General features: G+C 41.7%; 1 protein-coding gene across 5 annotated transcripts in view; it reads left to right on the forward strand.

Annotated features, from left to right (window-relative positions):
- Positions 1–20,283, forward strand: part of DPP6 (dipeptidyl peptidase like 6) — a 526,589-nt gene that overhangs the window by 347,267 nt on the left and 159,039 nt on the right. For all 5 annotated transcript variants that reach the window (XM_085050257.1, XM_085050259.1, XM_085050255.1 and 2 more), the window contains exon 2: positions 15,518–15,632. In XM_085050257.1, coding sequence (XP_084906383.1) covers positions 15,518–15,632 — 115 coding nt within the window. The remainder of the gene's footprint in view (positions 1–15,517; positions 15,633–20,283) is intronic.

A 20,283-nucleotide genomic window follows, 5' to 3' on the forward strand; every position in this document is an offset into this window, starting at 1 on the left:
ATTAATAACAGTTACTGATTTTAGGAGCAGCCCATAATATACAGTGTTAAATTTGTATTTGGATGAAGAAATGAACAGTACTCTGAGGCACACTGTACAGTTACTTAATAAAACTGACAGACAAGAAAAGCCCAGCTATGATAGAGTCATGTTTTACTTTTTTGGGGAGTTGCCTGTTTTCTATTTCTTTGCTTAACTGCCCACGTTTCCCTTAAGATATAGATATATTAAAAAAAATTATCTACATTCACACATGGCTGATGCTTGCTGTTTGGAACTGCTCACATCATCCCCACACACCACACACCATCCCTCTGAGCTCAGAGCTTAAATGGTGCACAAAGGGTGATGAGTACCATCTGGACTAAGGTAAATGTCATCCCTAATGGACATGGGGAGCATTTTTCCAGAGGCTGATTCCAAGTGTGCTCCCCATTAGCAGGCAGGCCAAGCATCCCCACCTCTTGCTGCTCCTGTGCCCACCCATGGCAGCGTTCCCTGCCAAATCAGGCTCTGTGAAGGATGCTCAGGCAGTTTGTTGTGATTGCTACAATCATCCAGCAGCAGTGGAGGGAAACAGGACTCTTCTTCCCTCTGCAGCAAACATTTTAATAATTGATGGTGAGTGAGCTGGAACTATGTGCTGTGTCCATTCATGCAGCATAACAGGAGTTAATAAAATACACAGCAATTGCATCTACCTGTGCAGAGCAGCAGATAACAGCACAACAGATGATGCTCTCCAAGCCAGGTTCAAATGCTCCTGTCCTGACAAGGTGACGGAAACAGCTGATTAGATGTTACCTCCTGCTCCTCTTACTCGAAATTCTGCCCTTGCATCCCCCCTTGCTGCTCACAGAGCAGATGTGCTGCCCGTGGGCATGGATGCAGGACCAGCTGCAGCTTGGGGATGTGTTTGGTTACCTGGCACAGCTTCAGAGGAGGTGGTGCTGGCAAGGGAGAGCTGAGCAGGCAGCAGCTGGGCTCTGGCCTGTCCTGCTGAGCAGAAATAAGGGGAGCTGCACCCTCGCTCTGTGCCCTGCCCAGCAAACCTCTCATGTATTGAGAGGCTGCTCCCTTATCACAAAACTGTCATGGGGGATTGTTTTTTTGTTTTTTTTCTGTATGTGAGCAAAGGAACTCAAAAGAATATAGTTTGCAAAGGATGCTCAGATGAAGATGTGCTTAGGAACTGGGGGCATCAATATTTACAGATGTTTGGGAGCCTCATTTGCAGGGAAACTGAGGGCAATCAAGCACCTAAATGGTCTTTAACAACCTAGCCCTGCTTTCCATGTAATTGGCCAAATATCATGCATAGATGACCTAGTAAACCCTCCCTGTTTCACCAAAGGTCTGTTCAGAGAGTGAGGGTGTTCCATCTTCTCGTACTATGGAAAGGAAAGCTATTGGCAAAACAGTGGCAGCAAAAGCTACAAACTAGTGAGAAAGCAGAAAGATGCAGATTTGGGGATCAGCATTGCTTCTGAGTGAAGTTAATGAGTTGTCCTTGATCAAAACCTGGATCCATACCATGGACTCCCACCCTGCATGGTTCCCTTTTATCATAGAGTGACCAACTGATGGGGAGAGGGATTAGTTCAAAATCAGAAAAATGAATTTGTACAAATGTGAAGAAATCTGTACAAATTAAACTTTTTTCAACCATTTCTCTCATTTGGTCTTTCCACGTTTTTCTTTCTGCAACTTTTTGGTTTAGGAATTTTAATTCTGATATTAACAAATTCACAAGCCAGCATTTTTTTAGGAATATAATATTGAACATTTATTAGGAGAACAAAGACTTATGGCTGGGCAGGCTGGTTTGCCTTATTCTCAGTCCCACACCTTATTCATTTTAATGCGTGCTTAAGTACTTTCTGTAACTGTTACATATTCATTACATCCAAAAAATTATTTATACTCCAATCATCCCTCCTTCTTCGCTCTTTGCCCCTCTCTGCCAGGCTGGTGACATCTTGGTCTTCTGGTTTGTCTCAGGGCTGAGGGCTGAAGTCTTCTATAGCCCTAATTCAATTGATGGTTGACACTATTCTCAGAAAGGTGTGACTGTAGATCACACATGTCCTGGGATGCATGAGGTCTGCTTCTTTTTCTTCCTTCAGGGTGTCTCGATCTCTGGCTTTGTGGCTTATCAGTTTAAAAGACATTTATTGCCATGTATTTCTTACCACATTTCTAGCATACTCTAACTATTACATAGCTAATACACTCTAACTTTGTTTCTACTTAACTATATTTTATCCAAGTGCTACTTTACACGGTACTTTATCACTTATAAATGCTAAATTCATATTTGCGAAAGCCAACATTCACTATCCACTCATTTACCACAATTCTTAATGTAAAGCTTAATGCAAGAGAAAAAATATGTTGTAATTATGAGATATGTGAAGTGGGGCTGCCCTAGAATAAAGGAGGCTCTTGGGAAGGCCATGCTGAGCATGAACCCAAACACAGAAGTTTCATAGACTCATCTTTTGAGATTTTCTGAGTTCAGAATTCTTGATAAAATATCAGGATTATACCAAGACATCTTTCATTCCCATGAGAGATAATGACTTCCTATGTGGATGGCAAATGTTCTCAATTCCCTTGAAAAGCTACAGGACAAATGTTAAGCACATCCTGTAATTTCACCAAGAAATTTGATAGAAGCCTCCAGCCATTTTTTTGCTATCTGTGTTTGGCATTTTTTGTTGTTCTAGAAGCTGATGGCAAGGTACAGGCTGTAGCACAGGGACTCGTTAGGGCCTTGGAAGATATTGATTATTTTCCACTCCACGTCTCCAGCCTGAGAAGGAGATGTGCTCTGCAGTGGTGGAATTTGCACTCAGAGCACCTCCTCACGTGGCACTTGCAGCTGGACTTGCCATTGCTGGAATTGTGTCACCAGACCCCAGGGAAAAAAAAAGTAGAACTGGGCTTATTTCCAATAAAGGAAATTTTTTTTTATTTATGTATTTTTCACAGAAGCGTGACAGAAGCAGATTCCAGCTCTTTGTCCTATTACCCAGGAGAGGTTATTCTCTCTCACAGGAGGGAAAAAAAGTGCCAAAATCACAAATAAATGGTGATGAAGCCATTAAACAAAATGGAAATTAAGGGAAAAGTGGGAATGAGATGCTGTTGATGTGAATTTTAAGAGTCCTTCACAAAGGGTTATGTAAGACAATGAACTAGATTCTGATTATGTTTTTGAATTCATGCCAATAAAATGAGGAAAAAAGAACAATCCTAGGTTTGTAGTGCCCCATTAGTTTGCTGTGAGTTTTCCTGTACTTAATATGAGTTTTTCATTTTACATTAAAAGACAATATTTTAAAAGGCAAAATACTGTATATAAAAAGGAAATGCTTCTTCTATGCTATTCCAGTAACCTAGCTGGGCCCTAAGGCACAGTCTTAACATATTATTAGAAAGGAGAGGTCATAAAACTTTTTTTTTCCCTCCTCCATTCTACTACTAAAAAATAAATGAAGCCATCTCTGCTTTGCAGTCCCTGTCACAAATCATGGCTCTAAATTATCTCACTGGGGTCTCAGGACCATTATTCCCTGTAAACCCAAAGAAGCCCATGGCAAAAAAAAGAAAGAAAAAGTAAAATAAAAAAACCACTGGCTTTTACTTCAATTCCTCAGATTCTTTTGAGCTTCTGATCAGACATATTTTGATTAATTATTCACTAGTCATAGTCCCTGACCATATGGGGAAGGGATTAGGTGAGGTGATGAAACTGCTGCCATTTTCCACTGATGCCTGGTCCTACCTGACAGGGAAGGAGCTCCAGCTATTGACCTGGGAGCTGTTCCTCCAGAGGAGCCAAAGCCCAGCTCCACTCAGCCTGTGGAAGGACAGTTTGTTTCCCACTTCAAAGGAGATAAATCTAATGTGTGAAAAAGAACTGACTTCTCATACACAGTTAAGTGTGTGTAAAGGGTGAGTCTCTGCTTTCCTGTGACAAGATGTATTTGCTTGAAAACAAAACAGTGGGAGATTGCAAGTCAGGATTATAATTTAATAGGAAAATTAAAAATGAATGCAATAATACAAGAAAAAACACTGATAGAGTTGGATACAACCTGACACCCAGATAGGGTGGTAGAAGCAGTCTAAGTGAAATAGGTTGAAGCAGTGATCCTGTGAAGGTGTGGTCTCCAGCTGAAGATCCAGTGGTAGCTCTTGTCCTCTGGCAACCCAGCAGGCAGGGCTGCCTTGGGCACTTCCAAGGCCAGGTTATATCCAGGTGGGAATGCTTGGCTCCTCCCTCCTGGGTGGAGCATCTCACAATAGGATAAGTCCATGAGTCATGGGGTTGGTTCTTGATGACCCATCGACTGTTATCAGGGGTGAGTCACAGCAGGAGATAACAGCTAATGCCCCACAGCTGCTGGTAATAGAATACTAAATACATCTGTATTGTAACCTAGGATACAAGACATGGAGAGAAAAAAGTTATGTCCATGTATGTGTATATATATATATATATATATATATACATAAAAAAGCATATATACTCCTGTAGCAATACAAAGCAATGAATGAATCTGGACAAGCCTAGGTTTCGGTTGGATTTCTTTGATCCTGCCACCCTCACACCCCTTGTCCTAATGAATATGACACAAATGACCACAATTTTTTTAGTGCCATGGCTTGCTTCCTTGTCTGTGTTCAGTTCTCAGGTGAAATGGTGGCTTTAACATTTATCTTGTTTTATCTTGGCAACCAGGAGTACCACAGCACCTACACTGATGGATCAAACCAGCTGTAAGGGGAAGGGATAAATGGTCCATAGCCACCTCATCAGATATAAAAGACTAGTTTCACATAGTCATATAGTCTTGCCCTTATTTACCAAGAGATGAAGAATTTTTGAAAGTAGAGGTAGAAAATTCCATGATACTGTGAAGACACAGGCAGGGGAAACAACCATGGCCTATGCTCCTCAAGACATCATTTGGCAATGAATGAACATCAAATAATTGAGATTCTTGACATTGACCATTATCTACTCTCTACAGAGGGAGTTTTCAATGGGGGGGAAATTTTTTTTCTTCTTCTTCAGATGAAAAGCTGTTGGATACACAAAGGGAATAATGCAGGTATTTAGGCCAATGCAATGGAAGGAAAACAATGCAGCTGATTTATCCTGAGTAGCTCATATGATCTGTCTGTTCCCTCACTGTTCTGTGATATCTTTTGGCAACCAGCACATGGCCAGGGTGTGAGCACAGATCAGCTGTGTCATGCTCTCTCTTCATTCCACTGATGCAGAACATGCCATAAAATCTTGCTGTCCTCAGTGCCACCTTTCAATTCCTGAGTTGGGTGACAGCAAATGTCACTTGAGAAAAGCACAAGGATTATGATGGGTGATAATATTGGGAAACACAGTGTGGAGCTGTGTCACTTCAAAGATTTGTTCTGATTGTGGCTTTGAGTGTGAATGTCACTGTGCTGATCAGCATCCTCTCCAGGTACAGAAATACTCTGTGTGTAATTATGAGGGGGAAAGGAGTCCAAAACTTGCAAATCAGATGATGGAGAGGGGAGAGCCTGTGGCAGTGCCATGAAGTTACAGGAACTGTTTTAGATCTATTGAAAAAAGCAGGATTTCAGCTGGCATTTGCTCTTGTGCCAGTTAAAATTTGTGGAAACACACAAATTGTTTCAGATCTTCTAGACAGATGCCACAAGTCCAGTAAAGCTTCACACCTTCAGCTGCAGCAAGGCCAGTGTGAGGTCTTGCTGAATGGGAAGTCTGGAGTTCAGAAGCCAAACCCTGCTTTTTTTGAGATTACAGAAGTGTGTGCAAGAAGAGGTAGAGGGGTCACAGTCTGGTGAATGTGAGGAGAGCTGACAAATGGGTTTCCTAACCAAAATGACTTTATATTGCATTACAGAAAGTGTTGTGTTTGCAGGCTGGTAAGGAGAGTCCTGCTTTTAATTATGATTCAACATTATCTTTCACTGATAATAGTCTTTTTGTAATCAAAGTAGGTAAAAATGAAATGTATGTTGCTGATTTTTTTTTTGTGTGCACCAATGAGCAATACAATCATAATGTAGTTTTAGATTAAATTCTTTTGTTCCTTTTGTTAATTTGAGTTTGATGGCTTTCCCTGGTACCAGAGCATAATTTACAGCAGAGAAAATTTCCTTAAATTGATTTTTAAAAATGCACTCACATACACTACATTAACCTTTTCATTTCCTTATGGTGTGTGTCAAAGAAAAATGATCCCTGTAACTCTGCTTATTGAAGAGATTCATCTGTGAAGTATATTAATTGGTAGAGTTCCCATTCTGTCCTGAATAGATTTTTCACATGGTAAATGAATTCCTGGCTGTGCTAATGCTCATCCATCTTTAAAAATACCAGCATTCCAGGCTCTGTCATTTACCTTCTCACTGCTACATGTCTGATCACTTCTGAACTCTTTTATTAGTTGTGGAGGAGTTTTATCTTTCAAATTAGATCAGGTGAAGAGAGACACCAAGGCAAAGGTCCTCAGGAGCATTTTTGTGCCTGAATCCTGGTGAAGCCACAGGGAATGAAGGACCTGAAGAGCTCTGGGGACACTGGCATGTGCATGGTGCAATGTGCTGTTTGCAGCACCAAAGCACAGGGCTCAGACTGGGGGCTTGTGAGGGTGATCCAAACTGGAAGGTTCATTGTGGCATCACAAGTTCAGCATGTCTTTAAGTCTTGCAAAATGAGTGAGAGGGAAAAGGAGATGAAGACACAGGACCTTTTTAAAATGTGTTTTGATCACAAGTTGATCCAAAGCTGTGCTGAGCTCTGTAGGGAAATGTGGCCATGGCTCTGTGTGCTGGGTTTGAGAAATCCCTGAGTTTCAGAAGCCAAACCCTGCTTCATGTGTGAATAACAGGTTAGTGAGGTGTGGAGAAGAAACTTCTTTCTTGGACACTTTTTTCTTTACCATCTCTGGAGCATATTTTCATGGGATACAATGAACTTGTCACACATCTCACTGAGTCTGCTGGAGTGATTTTTCTCTTTTCAAATCCTACAGCATGTTTATTTCATTATAATATCCCTACATTTATGGATAAGCCACCTGTATGACTCAGGAGAAGAGGTGTTTTTGTCAGTGCTCTCAAGATGGTAACATGAATTGTTCAGGGAGATTAGAAAATTTCACGATAATGCAGTGGTTTTACTGCTGGTGGCACTGGTGACAATGACCCTCGTGAAACAGATCCAAGAGAAATAAAAATTGCAATTTTTGTCTCAATAAGTTTTGCCTCTTTTTAAAAAAATTCTTTTCTTGAGTAGGAATGTGGATATTTTCATTTCATCTTGTAATTCCCTTACTAAATCTCAGAATTTTATTGAATTAAGCATAATTCTTTTAAATGAAAAATGAGCAAGAAAAGGATTCTTTCCATAAAGGAATCATGCTCCTGTGGTGTTGTGCCACAGTTAACACAACTCAGTATGGGAAATTTGGCATCTTGCTTTCCCAAGGAAAAATGACTTAATGTTTGTTGGTTGTGTTTCCTGTCAACCAGAAAGTTTTGAAAATTAAAATGAACGACTTTACAAAGCCTTGCAATGCGCTGTGAGAACCCTAGCAAAACCAGAAATCAATTAAAACAGACCAAGCATAAGACTGGTAAACTTTTGGAGACCTTGGAGTTGCTTTTCCTGACAGCAGCAGTGGTGCTGAGCCATTTCTGCTGGCATTTCACACCAAAAACCTGAGCACCCTTCTAAGAGCTGTAATTCCTCAAACCACAGTTTTCCCAAGATACAGCTGGACAAAAGCCTGGGGGAATTAAGACTTGTTTAAAAAAAAAAAACAGCTTCATGTACATCAGATGAGGATATCCACAAAGTGGTTTCTGGTTGCAGATTATCTGAGAAATGCTGAAGCAAATCCCATTGGGAGAACTGAGATGTCTCCCAGCTATTCTGAGGAAAGTCTCTCAGCCTATGGGTTCTGCCTCCTGCCTCATCATCCGAGTGATGCCCATGGATGTCAGCACAGGTGGCTGCTAGCCAGGAAGAAATAGTCAGCATTATAAAATATATAAAAACATCCATTATTTCACTGTTGTGTCTCTAGCACTTTACTCCTGTGTGAAGGAGCACTTTACTCCTTGAGTAAAGTCATTACTCAAGCAAATGATTTTCCTGAAGAGTAAGAAGTGCACAACTTGGGGGGAATTGGGGACTAATGCTAGGATTTGGGATACTGATGAAATTTAGGGCTGCATTTCTATGATGAAGTAACCTGGAGGGGTGGAGGGTACCAAGAATAAATTTTTAAAAAATGCCCAGAAATTAATAAAATACAATATCGAACAGAATTACTAATGCTGTCTTTCTACCTAGGGAGATTAAACACCTCACTATTAACCTTATCAAAAATTCTTTCTTGGTGTTCAGAATCATAAATCAATTTTTATTTTGTTCTTTTTTATGAAATACCATTTCACTGAAAAATGCAAATGTAAGCAGAGTGGCATTTTGTTGGAATTAGGGGAGACAACAAAGATGAGAAGTGGTTTGGCCAAACTCTCAAATCTTTCAGAAAAGCTTCTTTTCTCATTCCTTGAGATCATAATTCTTCCAGAATTAGAGTGGAGAGATATCATCCTGGCATGCCTTAGCAACATCACTCTTTGCAGAAGCTTTCTGCATGGCTGTGAACTGTTTCAGGGCTTGTGTGTGTATTGTGGCTTGCTTTGGAGGGAGCCAGGCTGCCAGAGCATTGTAGTGGAAAAACTGGAGCTAAGCAAGTGCTGTGGCATGGAGGGGTCTGAGATCAGTGATATAATCTGTGGCATTTGGGCTTGCCAAGCGTTTTCACGGATTTGGTGAGCACACAGACTCCTCTGGAACAAAATCCTAAGCATCAAACTAAGTTTTACTGGTGCCATGGCAGATATTTCACTCCAGGAGATGATTTGCTTCTGTTTTAGTGCATGAATGTGTGTGCTTATATCAAACACTGAAATAAAATCAAAGAAATGCTGTTGATTTTATGGGCTCTGTCAGTATTGGGAATGGATCTTTAATTATGGCTTGAATTACAGTAGCAGCTAAGGGCCCCTGGGAGGATTCACAGTCCCACTGTGCCAGGTGCCATAAAAACATCTGGGTTACAGCACAGGAGTGAACCAAACTGATGGGGGGAAGTGAAGGGGATTAATGGGATGCCATTAAATCAAGGCCATCACAGTTCTTGGCTGCAGGTATCTGTAGCAACACATCCTGTGCTATACACAGGTTCAGCATTGCCATCTCCTTCTCCTGGCTGTGGGCAGAGGGTGGCCATGCCTCTGGCTGGAACCACTCACAGTGCAACAGGTCCAGATGGTGTTTGCAGCTTGAATTCTGTCACCTTGAGAATAGGTTTCTGGCAGGATTTCCGGGTCCGTGTTCCAAGGCTCTGATTTATTTTGGAAGTTCCATGGAGTCACTCTGTCCCTAGGCACTGTGAGTAATTTGGGAATGTTTCAAGTGGCAGTGGTGCTTATTTACACATGCTGAAAGGGTGTAGGAGGGTGTTGCAGTGTGGTTACTCTTCTAGGGTACAAAAGTCATGTGAAATGCCAGCTCAAAACACGGAGATGCTAAATCAATCTTTTAGTGCTGCAAGGTCTGGAGGTGGTCCAAAACCATTTCATCATAATGCCTATAAAAATGATGGGAAGTTATTAAATATCCATTTCTGTAATCCAGAACAGCTAGGAATTTCAGATATTACTGTATTTAAATCGTTTTACAGATTTATTATTCTTTTAACTGAGAAGCAGCACTGGGTTTCATTTGTAGCTGACACAGACTGGCTTGGCTCCAGTGGAGCCAATGATCTGTGTCAGTCAATGGCAGTTGAGGATCTGGTGCCTTCTGCTCCAAAACCGTGGAAGACTTGTCATCTGTTAAAGCCACACTTAGGTGTGGGATGCAGATGGCATTTATTTTCTCATATTGGCTTTGCAATAGAAACATGTAAGGCTGAAAGCTCTACCAAAGCATAAAACAAGCAAGGTTTAATTTTACGGGGAGCTGAGTGTTAGGGGCACAGCGTTTTCCTCTCAAACACTCCAATGATGCTCAGCCTCTGGACATTTGCCTGCCTGCACTTTGCAGATAATGGTGGGAGGAGATGGAACCAAACAGAATGGCTTCAGGGCATCCATAAAAGAACCTCCCAGGAATGCAGAGAAGGAGAATATGCTGCATTGTGTGCAGGGTAAAAGGTTTCTCTCACAGTGCTGGGGAGTAGGCAGCAAAGATTTTCACTAAGTCATTGCTCCCTATTAGTAAAAGCATCAACAGGAGATGAAGAAAAACATAACATAGTTGTCTTCCATCACCACAACAGGCAGATGGTTTTATCCCTCTTATTTCTCTTGGGGTTTTGCAGGAAAGCCCACGCACATGCCATGCCTCATTTGTAAAAACAGAGCAAGTTTTCATTCCTCTCCCTCTGAAGTGTCACCTTTAGCATCTGAACCACGGAGTTTACTGTAGCCTCGGGCTCAGGCTCGGTGTCTGTAAGGAAACTGATTGTTATTCAGCATCACACCCCAGCTGGAGCACAGCTCAGGGTGGTCTGCAGCAGCACAGGGGAGGGAGGCAAGTTGGGAGGAGTAGGAAAGGAAAGAAAATAAATCAAATATCCCCAAGCAAAAGTATCTCAGCTTGACTTCAGAGGTGAGAATGATGCGGTTACATGCTTATTATTGTTTATCTGGTTTATGATACTGCCTAAATTCTGTAGTGACTGAGGCTTCCACTGTGCCAGGCAGGATATCAAAAAGGATTCCTGCCCATGAAGAACCTCCATCCTAGTTTAAGGCAGGGGAGCAGTGGAGGGTCCAGGCAGGAGGATTGTGATGAGACAGCAATGCAGCATCAATCAGCAGCACAACCAGGAGTCTCAGTGAACCTCCTGCTGTAACCACTGCAATTCATCTAGTTTACTGCCATTATCATGGCAATTAGTGTTTCTTTTTTGCAACATAAGGTTAATAATCTAATAACTGTATGGGTTATCCACTCCTCAGCTCATTTGTTTGTACTGTTCAGCAGGTATAATCTGCTGCAATTTTGTATTATAAAGAACTAATTAACAGCAAGATTATTTTTCCACTGAACTTCACAAGAGTTTTTGTCTTGGACAAAACTGTTCTGTACCTTAATTCCTCAGCAAAGTTTTTATTGTGAGCCATGCTCTGGACCTGGTGAGCTGAGTTGTCAGAGGCATCACACTCACCATTATGCCATCAGGCAAAAGTCCTAGTTCAGAGCCAGGTAGCATGAGTGAAAAGTATAACACACATTTTTCAATTAACAGTGTTAACAAACTTGTTAGAAGAACTTTTACTTGCTGTGATTATAAGTGTAACATTTGAGGTCAACATTTAGAAATAAATCAAAGGGAAGCAAGAAACAGAGCTTGAAAGAGTAACAAGTATGGAAGCTACAAAATCACTGCTATAAATCCCCATCCTGCCACCTCTGAGGCCAACAAAACATCTTGCACCTGCTTTTATTTCATATCATTAATTTCTTGGATTTTCCTTTGTCTTTTCCTTTAGTTTCAGATTTATACCAGTGAAACTGAGTCTAAAGCTCAATGTCCATAATCCAGTTTCACCTGCTTCTGCAGAGGTCCTCTAAATACAGCACCTGTATCTGGAATCTATATATTCCATATAACACACCTGGGATTTATTGTTATTGCACAAAACTGGCAGCTCTGTGTTGAAAAAGACTAAGAGGCCCACCATGACTATCTCACTACTGATACTTCAAAGGATGTATAAGTTTTATTAAATATTACCTATACTTGACAAGTGATGTCTATATTGTCCTTGAGCAATATACACATGGCTATTAAAAAAAAAGGAAAAAAGAAGTTGTGCTTGAGTTGTTTTAAGAAACCATTATATTATTGTAATATGACCACTGTGCTGGCAGACTTCTGGCAGGTTTCAAATAAACATGCCAGAAATAATTTTGTTGACAGCATCTTGGGCTGGAGGACATCCAGCTTTCATCCATAACATGTCAGCACAGTGATTCTTTCACGGGCAGGAAAATATGTCATCGTGTATCTGTGGTTTAGAGTCTTAAAATACTGTAGATGTCTAGATTAATGGCTCCAAAATAAACTTCACAGGTGGGTAGAGACGTTTTTCAATCACAAATGAAGATGTAAGTGATAGCATTTACAGTTTTTAATATGCAGCATCAATGAAGTGTGCTTATGCAAAAACCTGTGGAAACATCTGGTTTACTTTCCGAATCCAAAATCAATTTAGTTTGAATGTGATAGGAAGAAAGAGGTGAAAAACAAACAGCTAAGGACAAGAAGGAGGAAGCCAGGCTGAAGGGCTTTAGCTCGCTTGAAGAGGTTGTGGAGACCTTGTTGTTAGTACTTTATGTGAGGCAGAGAAGAGGTGATTCCTACTGATGAGTGACTTTATTGTTTTCTTTCATCTTGTTTTTATCAGAGCAGAAACTGCATGTTCTTGCTTTGTTTCCAGATTTCAGTATAAAACCCAAATTTGGTGTCTTTAGGATTAAAAGCCATGGCCACAAAGGGCATCTGCTTGCTGGTCAGTTTAATCTCCATGTTTACCTCTGCAAGCTGGGTTTTTTGGGAACAAGCAAATTCCAGCTTTGTGCTTTGTGTTGGAAACACACCCTTTGAGCTGCCACTTCAAGAGCATCATTTAAGGGCTTGGATCTGTACCTGCCTAGGGCTGAACTGAACACCTTCCTGGCTTCACCCCAAACACAGAGCACCCCTGGGCAGTGTGAACAGGCAGTGATGCCTGCTGGTGGGAAATCCCAGTTTGCTACCAAGGGCAGGGGGTATCACAGGCTGGTGAGGCTGTAATGTCCTGGAGGTAAAAGCTGGTCACAGTGACACAGCAGCATCCCTCTGGAATTACCAGAAATACAGGCAGGAGTAATCTGAGGTGTCAGTTCTATCGTGTATGTGGTGTGATGTGTCTGCAGTTTTGCTGTGATTCTATCAAAAGACACTTCAAATGACTGAGAACAAAGGAGCAGCTTTCCAAACCTGTGCTGAATAAAGCTGTTTGTCTTTCTTTGAAAAGTCATTTATCTCTCCTTGCTTTTTCAGGGGAAATTTCCTGATGGAATTTTGAAAAGAAAGTGAAAATACTCTTTCCTACTCCCTTACAGTGTATCAAACCCCAATATTTTTCTTATGAATAGTTTTCCTTCTCTTGATACACTAGAAATTCCCAGTCTTTTTTTGTTGAGATTTTGTTCAAATATTGATTGGATGCCTGAAGAATTAATGGGATTGACTTGATAATGGATTCAGTGCAAGTACAAATGTCCTGAAAGCTCAAGTGTGTGTGTGTATTTCTATCACACTGGGACTCATGGATGTTGAAATCACACTTAAGCAAGGTTTTATTAAGCTCTTGAACTACATCTGGGTTTGTAGATGTTATTCAAGTCCATGATCTAATTTTTTCTTCAACTTTAAAACTTCTGACCATTTGTGGTGAGCGTGTTGTTAGCTTATTTTCAGGACTTTGATGTGGCCATCAGTTCTGTAACCCTGTCAGGGTCTCACCTCTGTCCCAAGGCAGTGTGAAGGCTTGCTGGGGTTTCTCAGCTGCATCTCCCCAGTTCTCCTGATTCCTCCCCCTAGACCCCTCTGTACCCTGCTGCAAGGAATGAATATTTCTGCTACTTACTAAGAAGCCCTGCATTCCTTCCCTGGCTTATCAATTTCTTTCCCTAGGAAAGTCACAGACCCTCTTTTGTGCCTTCTTGCATCACCTGAAAAACTGAGACCATAACAGTTCCCTGAAAATGGTGTTAGAAGACTAAATTGATTAACCTATGTATTCATGCTTAGGGTAAAGAATCTACAGAAATGGAAGTATTTATATTCTTTCTGTTTGCTTGTTGTCAAAACTGCATTTCTCAAGGCTCCTGACCTCCTTTTCAGATTTTTCTCCAGTAATGACAGCAAACTATAAATTTGTTCTCTCTAATTGTTTTTCATTTCAAATAGAAAGCCAAGTGCAAATGAGTGGGAGGCAAGGAGGGGAGGGTGTGCTCACCTCTACCTCTTTGCCAGAAGGAAGAGAAGCCTTGTGTCTTTTCCAGAACTAGAATAAATGATGGAGTGCATCAGGTGTTTAATGCCTCAAACTTGGCTTTCCATTGCAGATTTATAGCCTTTGTAGTGGATAGATTGTCAAACATATAGAAAGAGAGTCTAGACATTATCTTTCTCTGTAAAATTAATTCTAGGGAAAGGTTGAAAAACACTTCCCAGCATCTTCAGAAAACAAAACTGTGAGGTCTGCCTGACATCCCTGTTCCAGTTTTGTTGCTGTGTATATGAAACTGTTAGAAGTGAAACAAACTCTGAATATCAGAATTTAGTCTGCTATAAAACTTTCTGTTCTCATTAAAAAAATTAAAATGGAAAAAAATAGTATTTTAAAGAAGTACCAGTAGCTGTTTTAGAAACACCATCCCTCATAATAAAGGAAATGAGGCAAAAATCCTAAACAGATGAGTTTGAAAAGGAAAAGGAGCATCCAGAGTTGTGGCTGTGAGACCCTTGAGTGAATTCAGCCTCCCAGAAAAGTGGAGTGCACTAATATTTCATAAGTTCCTGCTTCAATGCCTTCATGAAATCACATATAATGCAAAATGCTAAGAGGAATCCAGCAAAATGCATGAAAGTGCAATAAATGTTTAAGATCTTGTGAATGCAAACACAGCACTTCATAAAAACCTCAGTGCTGAGAGCAGGGGTGCTGCATACAGTGTAGGCAGAACATATGGTGTAACCACAGTGCAGCCAGAGCTAATCAGTGAGTGGTGATGGAGCTTTTATTCCAAACTTTTCAGGACGTGATTAAATTTAATGTATATGCTAGAAGAGAAGCCTGTCTCCAACTCCTTAGCCCTACCAACCTAGGAGTGCATGCAGCATGCCCTGAGGAGATGTCATGTTTTCTGGGAAGGCAGGAAAGTTCACCAGGGGGATATCCTTATTGATTTTTATCTCTATGCATGCCCCTGTGAATTATTTATCTTCCTGTATGCTTCCCTGACATCTTATTACAGAAGTCTCTTGAAAGTTACTGTAAAGCTCCTCATTCCCAGGCTTAATGAGGGTTGGTAGGAAATCGGCGTTGATGAGTGAGCTTGGAGGAGTGCTGGGATGGGGGCTGAGCCTGTGTGCCAGGAGGTAATGGGGAGTGTGGGTTCCCCTGCTGAACCACCTGTGGGTGCATTGCCTTTATTCACTGTGTAATGGCCTGGGATGGATTCAATTAATGCCACTATGAATTATAGCAGTGTGGGTTGTATTTGGCTCAAGGGCATCGCCCGCCGTGGTCGCAGGGTGTAATTCTGCAGAAATACCTTGCTGTCTGGATTCTGTGCTTGTTTCTTTGTCTAAGTGCCCTTTTCTAAATGTTCATCTTCTTTTGATGTTTCTAGGAGCTGGTGGGGAGTAATCCTCCTCAAAGGAACTGGAAAGGAATTGCAATTGCCTTACTTGTTATTCTCGTTATCTGCTCCCTGATTGTCACCTCTGTCATACTCCTGACACCAGGTATTTATAACCTTTAACTGGCTTCCAATCTGTTTTTCTTCTGTGATTTTACACTTCCAAGAGTAAAGGGATTGCAAATCAACTGCAAAGTCGACATCAAAGGAATCCTCCTTCCTGTCTTTATCTGGATGTGATGCTGAGTTCAAGGCCATTCCTAGGGAGATTGTTTTAGAGATTTTACATTTCAGTTCAGAGGTCAGGGCTGCTGAGCTGAGGGTTCAAGGCTGGAACTTGATTGCCTAAACATGGATGGGGATTGTCATTTTAGATGTGCCAGGGTAGGGGAGAAACCCACAAAGGGCAGTCAGTGAGGACATGGGAACTCCAGAAATTCATGTCCACATGGAACAGTCGTTGCCAATGCAGGGTCAAATTCTAGACCATTGGAAATGGCATTAGATGGCCTATGCCTTGGCACCTAAATCCCATCCCTCTGGGGTTCCCCATCCCCCCATGAATTCAGCAAGATTGATTTTTAGTTCAGACCACAGTGTTTACAAAGCAATTTTAGATAATAATATACCAGATAGTATTTATCCACAGCAAATAATTAGTAACTTCCTAATAAGGAATTCTTTAAGTTAATCCCCTTTCCAAGTTTCAACAAAGTTCTGTGCACATAACCTCTGTAAATTACTTCTCTTATGGTAGCTGCTGTTGTAGGCTTGAATTTTAATGTGGTGTCATTATGATTATTGATTATTATGTATTTATACAGCCCTGTAAATTTCCATGCCTACTTAGGGAGTAGAAATAAAGCGCTTTTGCAGCACTGACAAGATTGTGAACTGAATATGAAAAGACAAACAGAATGAGAGACAAGACACAGAAAAGAGAATTCAGTGTCAGAAAGGTTGAGGAGCTACAAAACACAGTGGGAGGCAAAGGTCCCCTGCAGAGGGATGTGGAGGAGAACAGGGACTCCTTCTGGGATCAGTGAGTGGAGAAATCTAGGGAGCAGCAGGACAAAGAGCACAGAACTGGGGAGGAGAATGGAGGCAAAGGAGAAATGAAACCTCAGGAAATGGAAGACCACAGGGTAGTGAAGTGGAAAAGTGAGATGGAAGTTGTGGGGCAAAAATTTCCAGCTCATTACATATGAAATTATATGCAGTCCACCAGGTCTGGGCCATCTTCCCTGACAAAATTCTTATCCCACAGTCCTGCTGTGTGATGAACTGGAAACAGAGACAAACCAAGAAATATAGGACTGCACTGAGTTAATTTGAAAATGAGTGAAACAATCACCGCATTCTTTTTTTGGTTATTTATTGTCATGCCATATTCAGTTTATTTCATGTTATTTTTACTTTATTGAAATTTTCAATGTAAATGTAAGTACCATGTGGCCATGCCAGATTAAATTAATTAAGGTTAAACTTAATTAAAAATTATTTATTAAATTAATTTTCCTGGTGATTAGATTCAGCCTTTGGACAGTGCTGTTCATCTCTGAGATGTTTTGGGACATGGTCAGTGTACTGTACTCACATCAGGCACAACTTATTCATATGGAAATATTGCCATCAGTTCTACAGAAGCACAGACTTTTCAAAGATGTACAGTAAAGCCTAGATTCCTAAATCCATAACTGTGAGCCTCAAGAAGTTCTCTTGAAGTAAGTAATTGCACTGCACAGATGGGACCATGGGTGCCACTGCCATCAAAATCCAAAAAGATTACATCCACTGCCTTCCCTTGATCAGCTAGGTGAATTATCCTGTCAAGAAATGACATCAGGTTTGATAAGCAGGATTTTCCTCTCATAAAGCCATGCTGGCTGTGACCAATGACTGAATTGTCTTCCAGGTATTTTTCAATACCTCCTAGAACAATTTTCTCCCTAACTTTACCAGGCACTGAAATGCCACTAAAAGGCCTGTGGTTTCTGGGGTCCTCCTTCTTCTCATTCTTGAAATACTCACATTCAGTTATAAATAAAATTCACAAGTTTATTTCCTTATATATTTTATGTGCATACACAAAGACCTTCTCCCTTTGGGATATGTGTGCACACACATGCATACACATAAATCACACAGTCTTTTGGAATGTGCTCAGCAACATCTCTGAATAACACTGTTGAGGGAGTCTCCTTGCTTAAAACTTATGGATACGCAAAGTCATTTTCTGTACTAAAATGCCCATTCATGTTTTTTGAGATTTCTAATCACCTAACCTGTGGGTGAACTGGGCTTGGGCTGTTTTTTCCCCTGTTGATGTTTCAAAACTGTGTCTTACATGTAAATACAAAAACTCTGAGCTCAGTCCTGTTCCTGTTTCTATTATGGATCCAGAGTGCTTCATGGTGAGACTATGCTGAGGGTAAATGAGAGAGGTTAGGTTGCTGCTGAGGCTTGGCAGCAACTGAGTTCAGTCTTCTTTTGAGCTGCTGGCCCTGGAACTTTTTACGAGGTTGTGCTTACAACAGACGGGAACAGGATGCTCATTTCATGGGGATTTCCCACCAGCCAGAGCTAACTGGGACTCTGAGACTGGTTTGACAAATGTAAAAAGTACCCCATTGCTGATGAAAACTGTGAAACTATTTGTACAAATGATACTAGAGTTGCCCTGAGCCTTTCCTAATTGGCAGCTGCTCATTTGTCACTTCATATGGCACTTGTGCAGGTCCCATCCCATTGTTTGTGTATTTATATCAAGACATGCAAAACTTTCTAGAAGTTTGTCCGTGTACACACACACAGAGCAAAGATGGAAAGAGGACCCAGTCCTCCAGCAATTCTGAGTAAAATAAAACCTTGCCCAATTCCATTAGACATTTGGCTTAGGAAGAGGCTGCTTTCTCGTACATCTGTTCCTGATATTTAAAGCTTTCTGGAGACATACATCACATTTGCTCCTTTAAAATCTGACCTTTTAGCTGAAAAAAAAAAAAAAGAAAGTACACCCTAATCCATATTAAAATTTCTGCAAAATCCATAAAAAACACTTCTCAGAAGTGGTACTGAGCTAGTCATTGCATAGCATTAATTCACAGCACGCTGTCTGACAGCCAAAGGCATTGCCTAGAAAGCTTTGTAGGACTTGTGATACTCAGAAAGAGCAAGGAGCTATCTTTTGACCAGCTGTGCAGGAGAGCCATTTGTTCACAATAGCTCTATATAAATGTGTGTTATACACCACTAGAAAAAGGTGGGATTTTACAGAAGGCAGACAGGCTGCCTGTTTGCCTTGTCTGGCCACTGCCTTGTGGGTGCAGAGAGGTCATCTGGGGGAAAAGAGGGATTATGTCTGCTCAGGGATCAAGCAGGCAGGCAGAGGTAGGAAAGGAGCTCCTGGTGTGCTGCCCACAGAGAGGTGGACACACTGTCCCCAACAGACCAGGAGGTGTGTGACAAAAACATCTGACACTGACCTGTGGCTGAGCAGCAGTGGTGATGGAAAGAAAGGTGGGCAACAAAGGTGGCTGTAGCCTGCTGACCTAACAAGCAGCCTCTGAGCACTGCTGGAGTGGAGGAAAAGCTTGAAGAGAGGAGGCAAAAGAGGCAGTGAGGTCAGCTCCTTGCTCCTTTTGTTTGGGTTTTCTGGATTTGTGGAGGATCTTTGTTCGTTTTGTGCTCTGGAGAGCAGCGTGTTGTGAGTTCAGCCTCTGTTTGTTTGGGTGCACTGACTTCCAGGATGAAGTGCAGGCAGATGAACCCAAACATAGGGCTTCTGTTGTGCCTTAAATGTTGAATCAATCCCAAATTGGGCATGGTTTCTACTGGGTTCTCTCAGCATGTAGCTGTGATGTTTGGACACTGGGTTTCTGCCTTGGCACTCACATCTCCAATCCCTGTGCCACTTGCACTGCTGCCATGCTGCCATCTGGATCTACTGGGCTGGGGCATGTGAATGCAGAGAAAAAAATGTTGGCACATGCTTAATCCTGTCCTTCCCTAAACCCAAAGAGACCTCGAGGTCCCTATAGTTGGGTGTGGACACAACTTGTCCACCAGCTGGCTTAGACACCCTGAGGCACACTTAGAGTCTGCTGCTCATGACAGGGTGGGCAGCCTGAGACCCCACAATTGCATTTCTTCCTCCATAAATGTCTCCATTAGGGTCAGAAGAATGGAGCAGGTATTCTTAATAAGCCCTCTGACCTACCTGTCTGTTAGAGGAGAGGTTAGCAAATTGGGCTTTTTACTAAAATTCATTGATGGATTTATGATTTAGTTAGTTGTTTTGTCCCCACCTCTGTGGCTGAGATGAGCATAGCCCATGGTTAATAAAGGACGTCTTGCAGCTATTACAGCCCTGGGCAGGGGACAGGAAGGGAATCTCACCTCAGCCTTTAGAGAGGCTCCTAAGTGGGCAAAATTCAGGTGCTGCCTCTCCCTCTTCCTGCTGTCCCTCAGGAGGAGCTGGAATGCTGTGAAGGTACAGAGATGGTGCAGCTCCCAGACTGGCTGTTCCCATCCTGAACAAAAAGGAGGAATAGGAAGGGCTTCCCACCCTATTAATTCCCAAATCTCCAGCACAGAGGTTACCTTGTGCTTGTCCTTATTCTCTTCTGAGGGGAAGAGGTGTCCATGTTCCTCAGGGGGGCATTTGGGAAGCAGCTCCTGGAACAGGTACAAGCCTGTGTGGGCTCTGGCCTCCTGCTCTGCTCTGCCTGACCTCCCTGGGTATCCAGTTCTGGGGA

This window comes from Lichenostomus cassidix, chromosome 2 (assembly GCF_008360975.1).
Source record: "Lichenostomus cassidix isolate B80296 chromosome 2, HeHo_3.0, whole genome shotgun sequence".
Taxonomy (NCBI): domain Eukaryota; kingdom Metazoa; phylum Chordata; class Aves; order Passeriformes; family Meliphagidae; genus Lichenostomus; species Lichenostomus cassidix.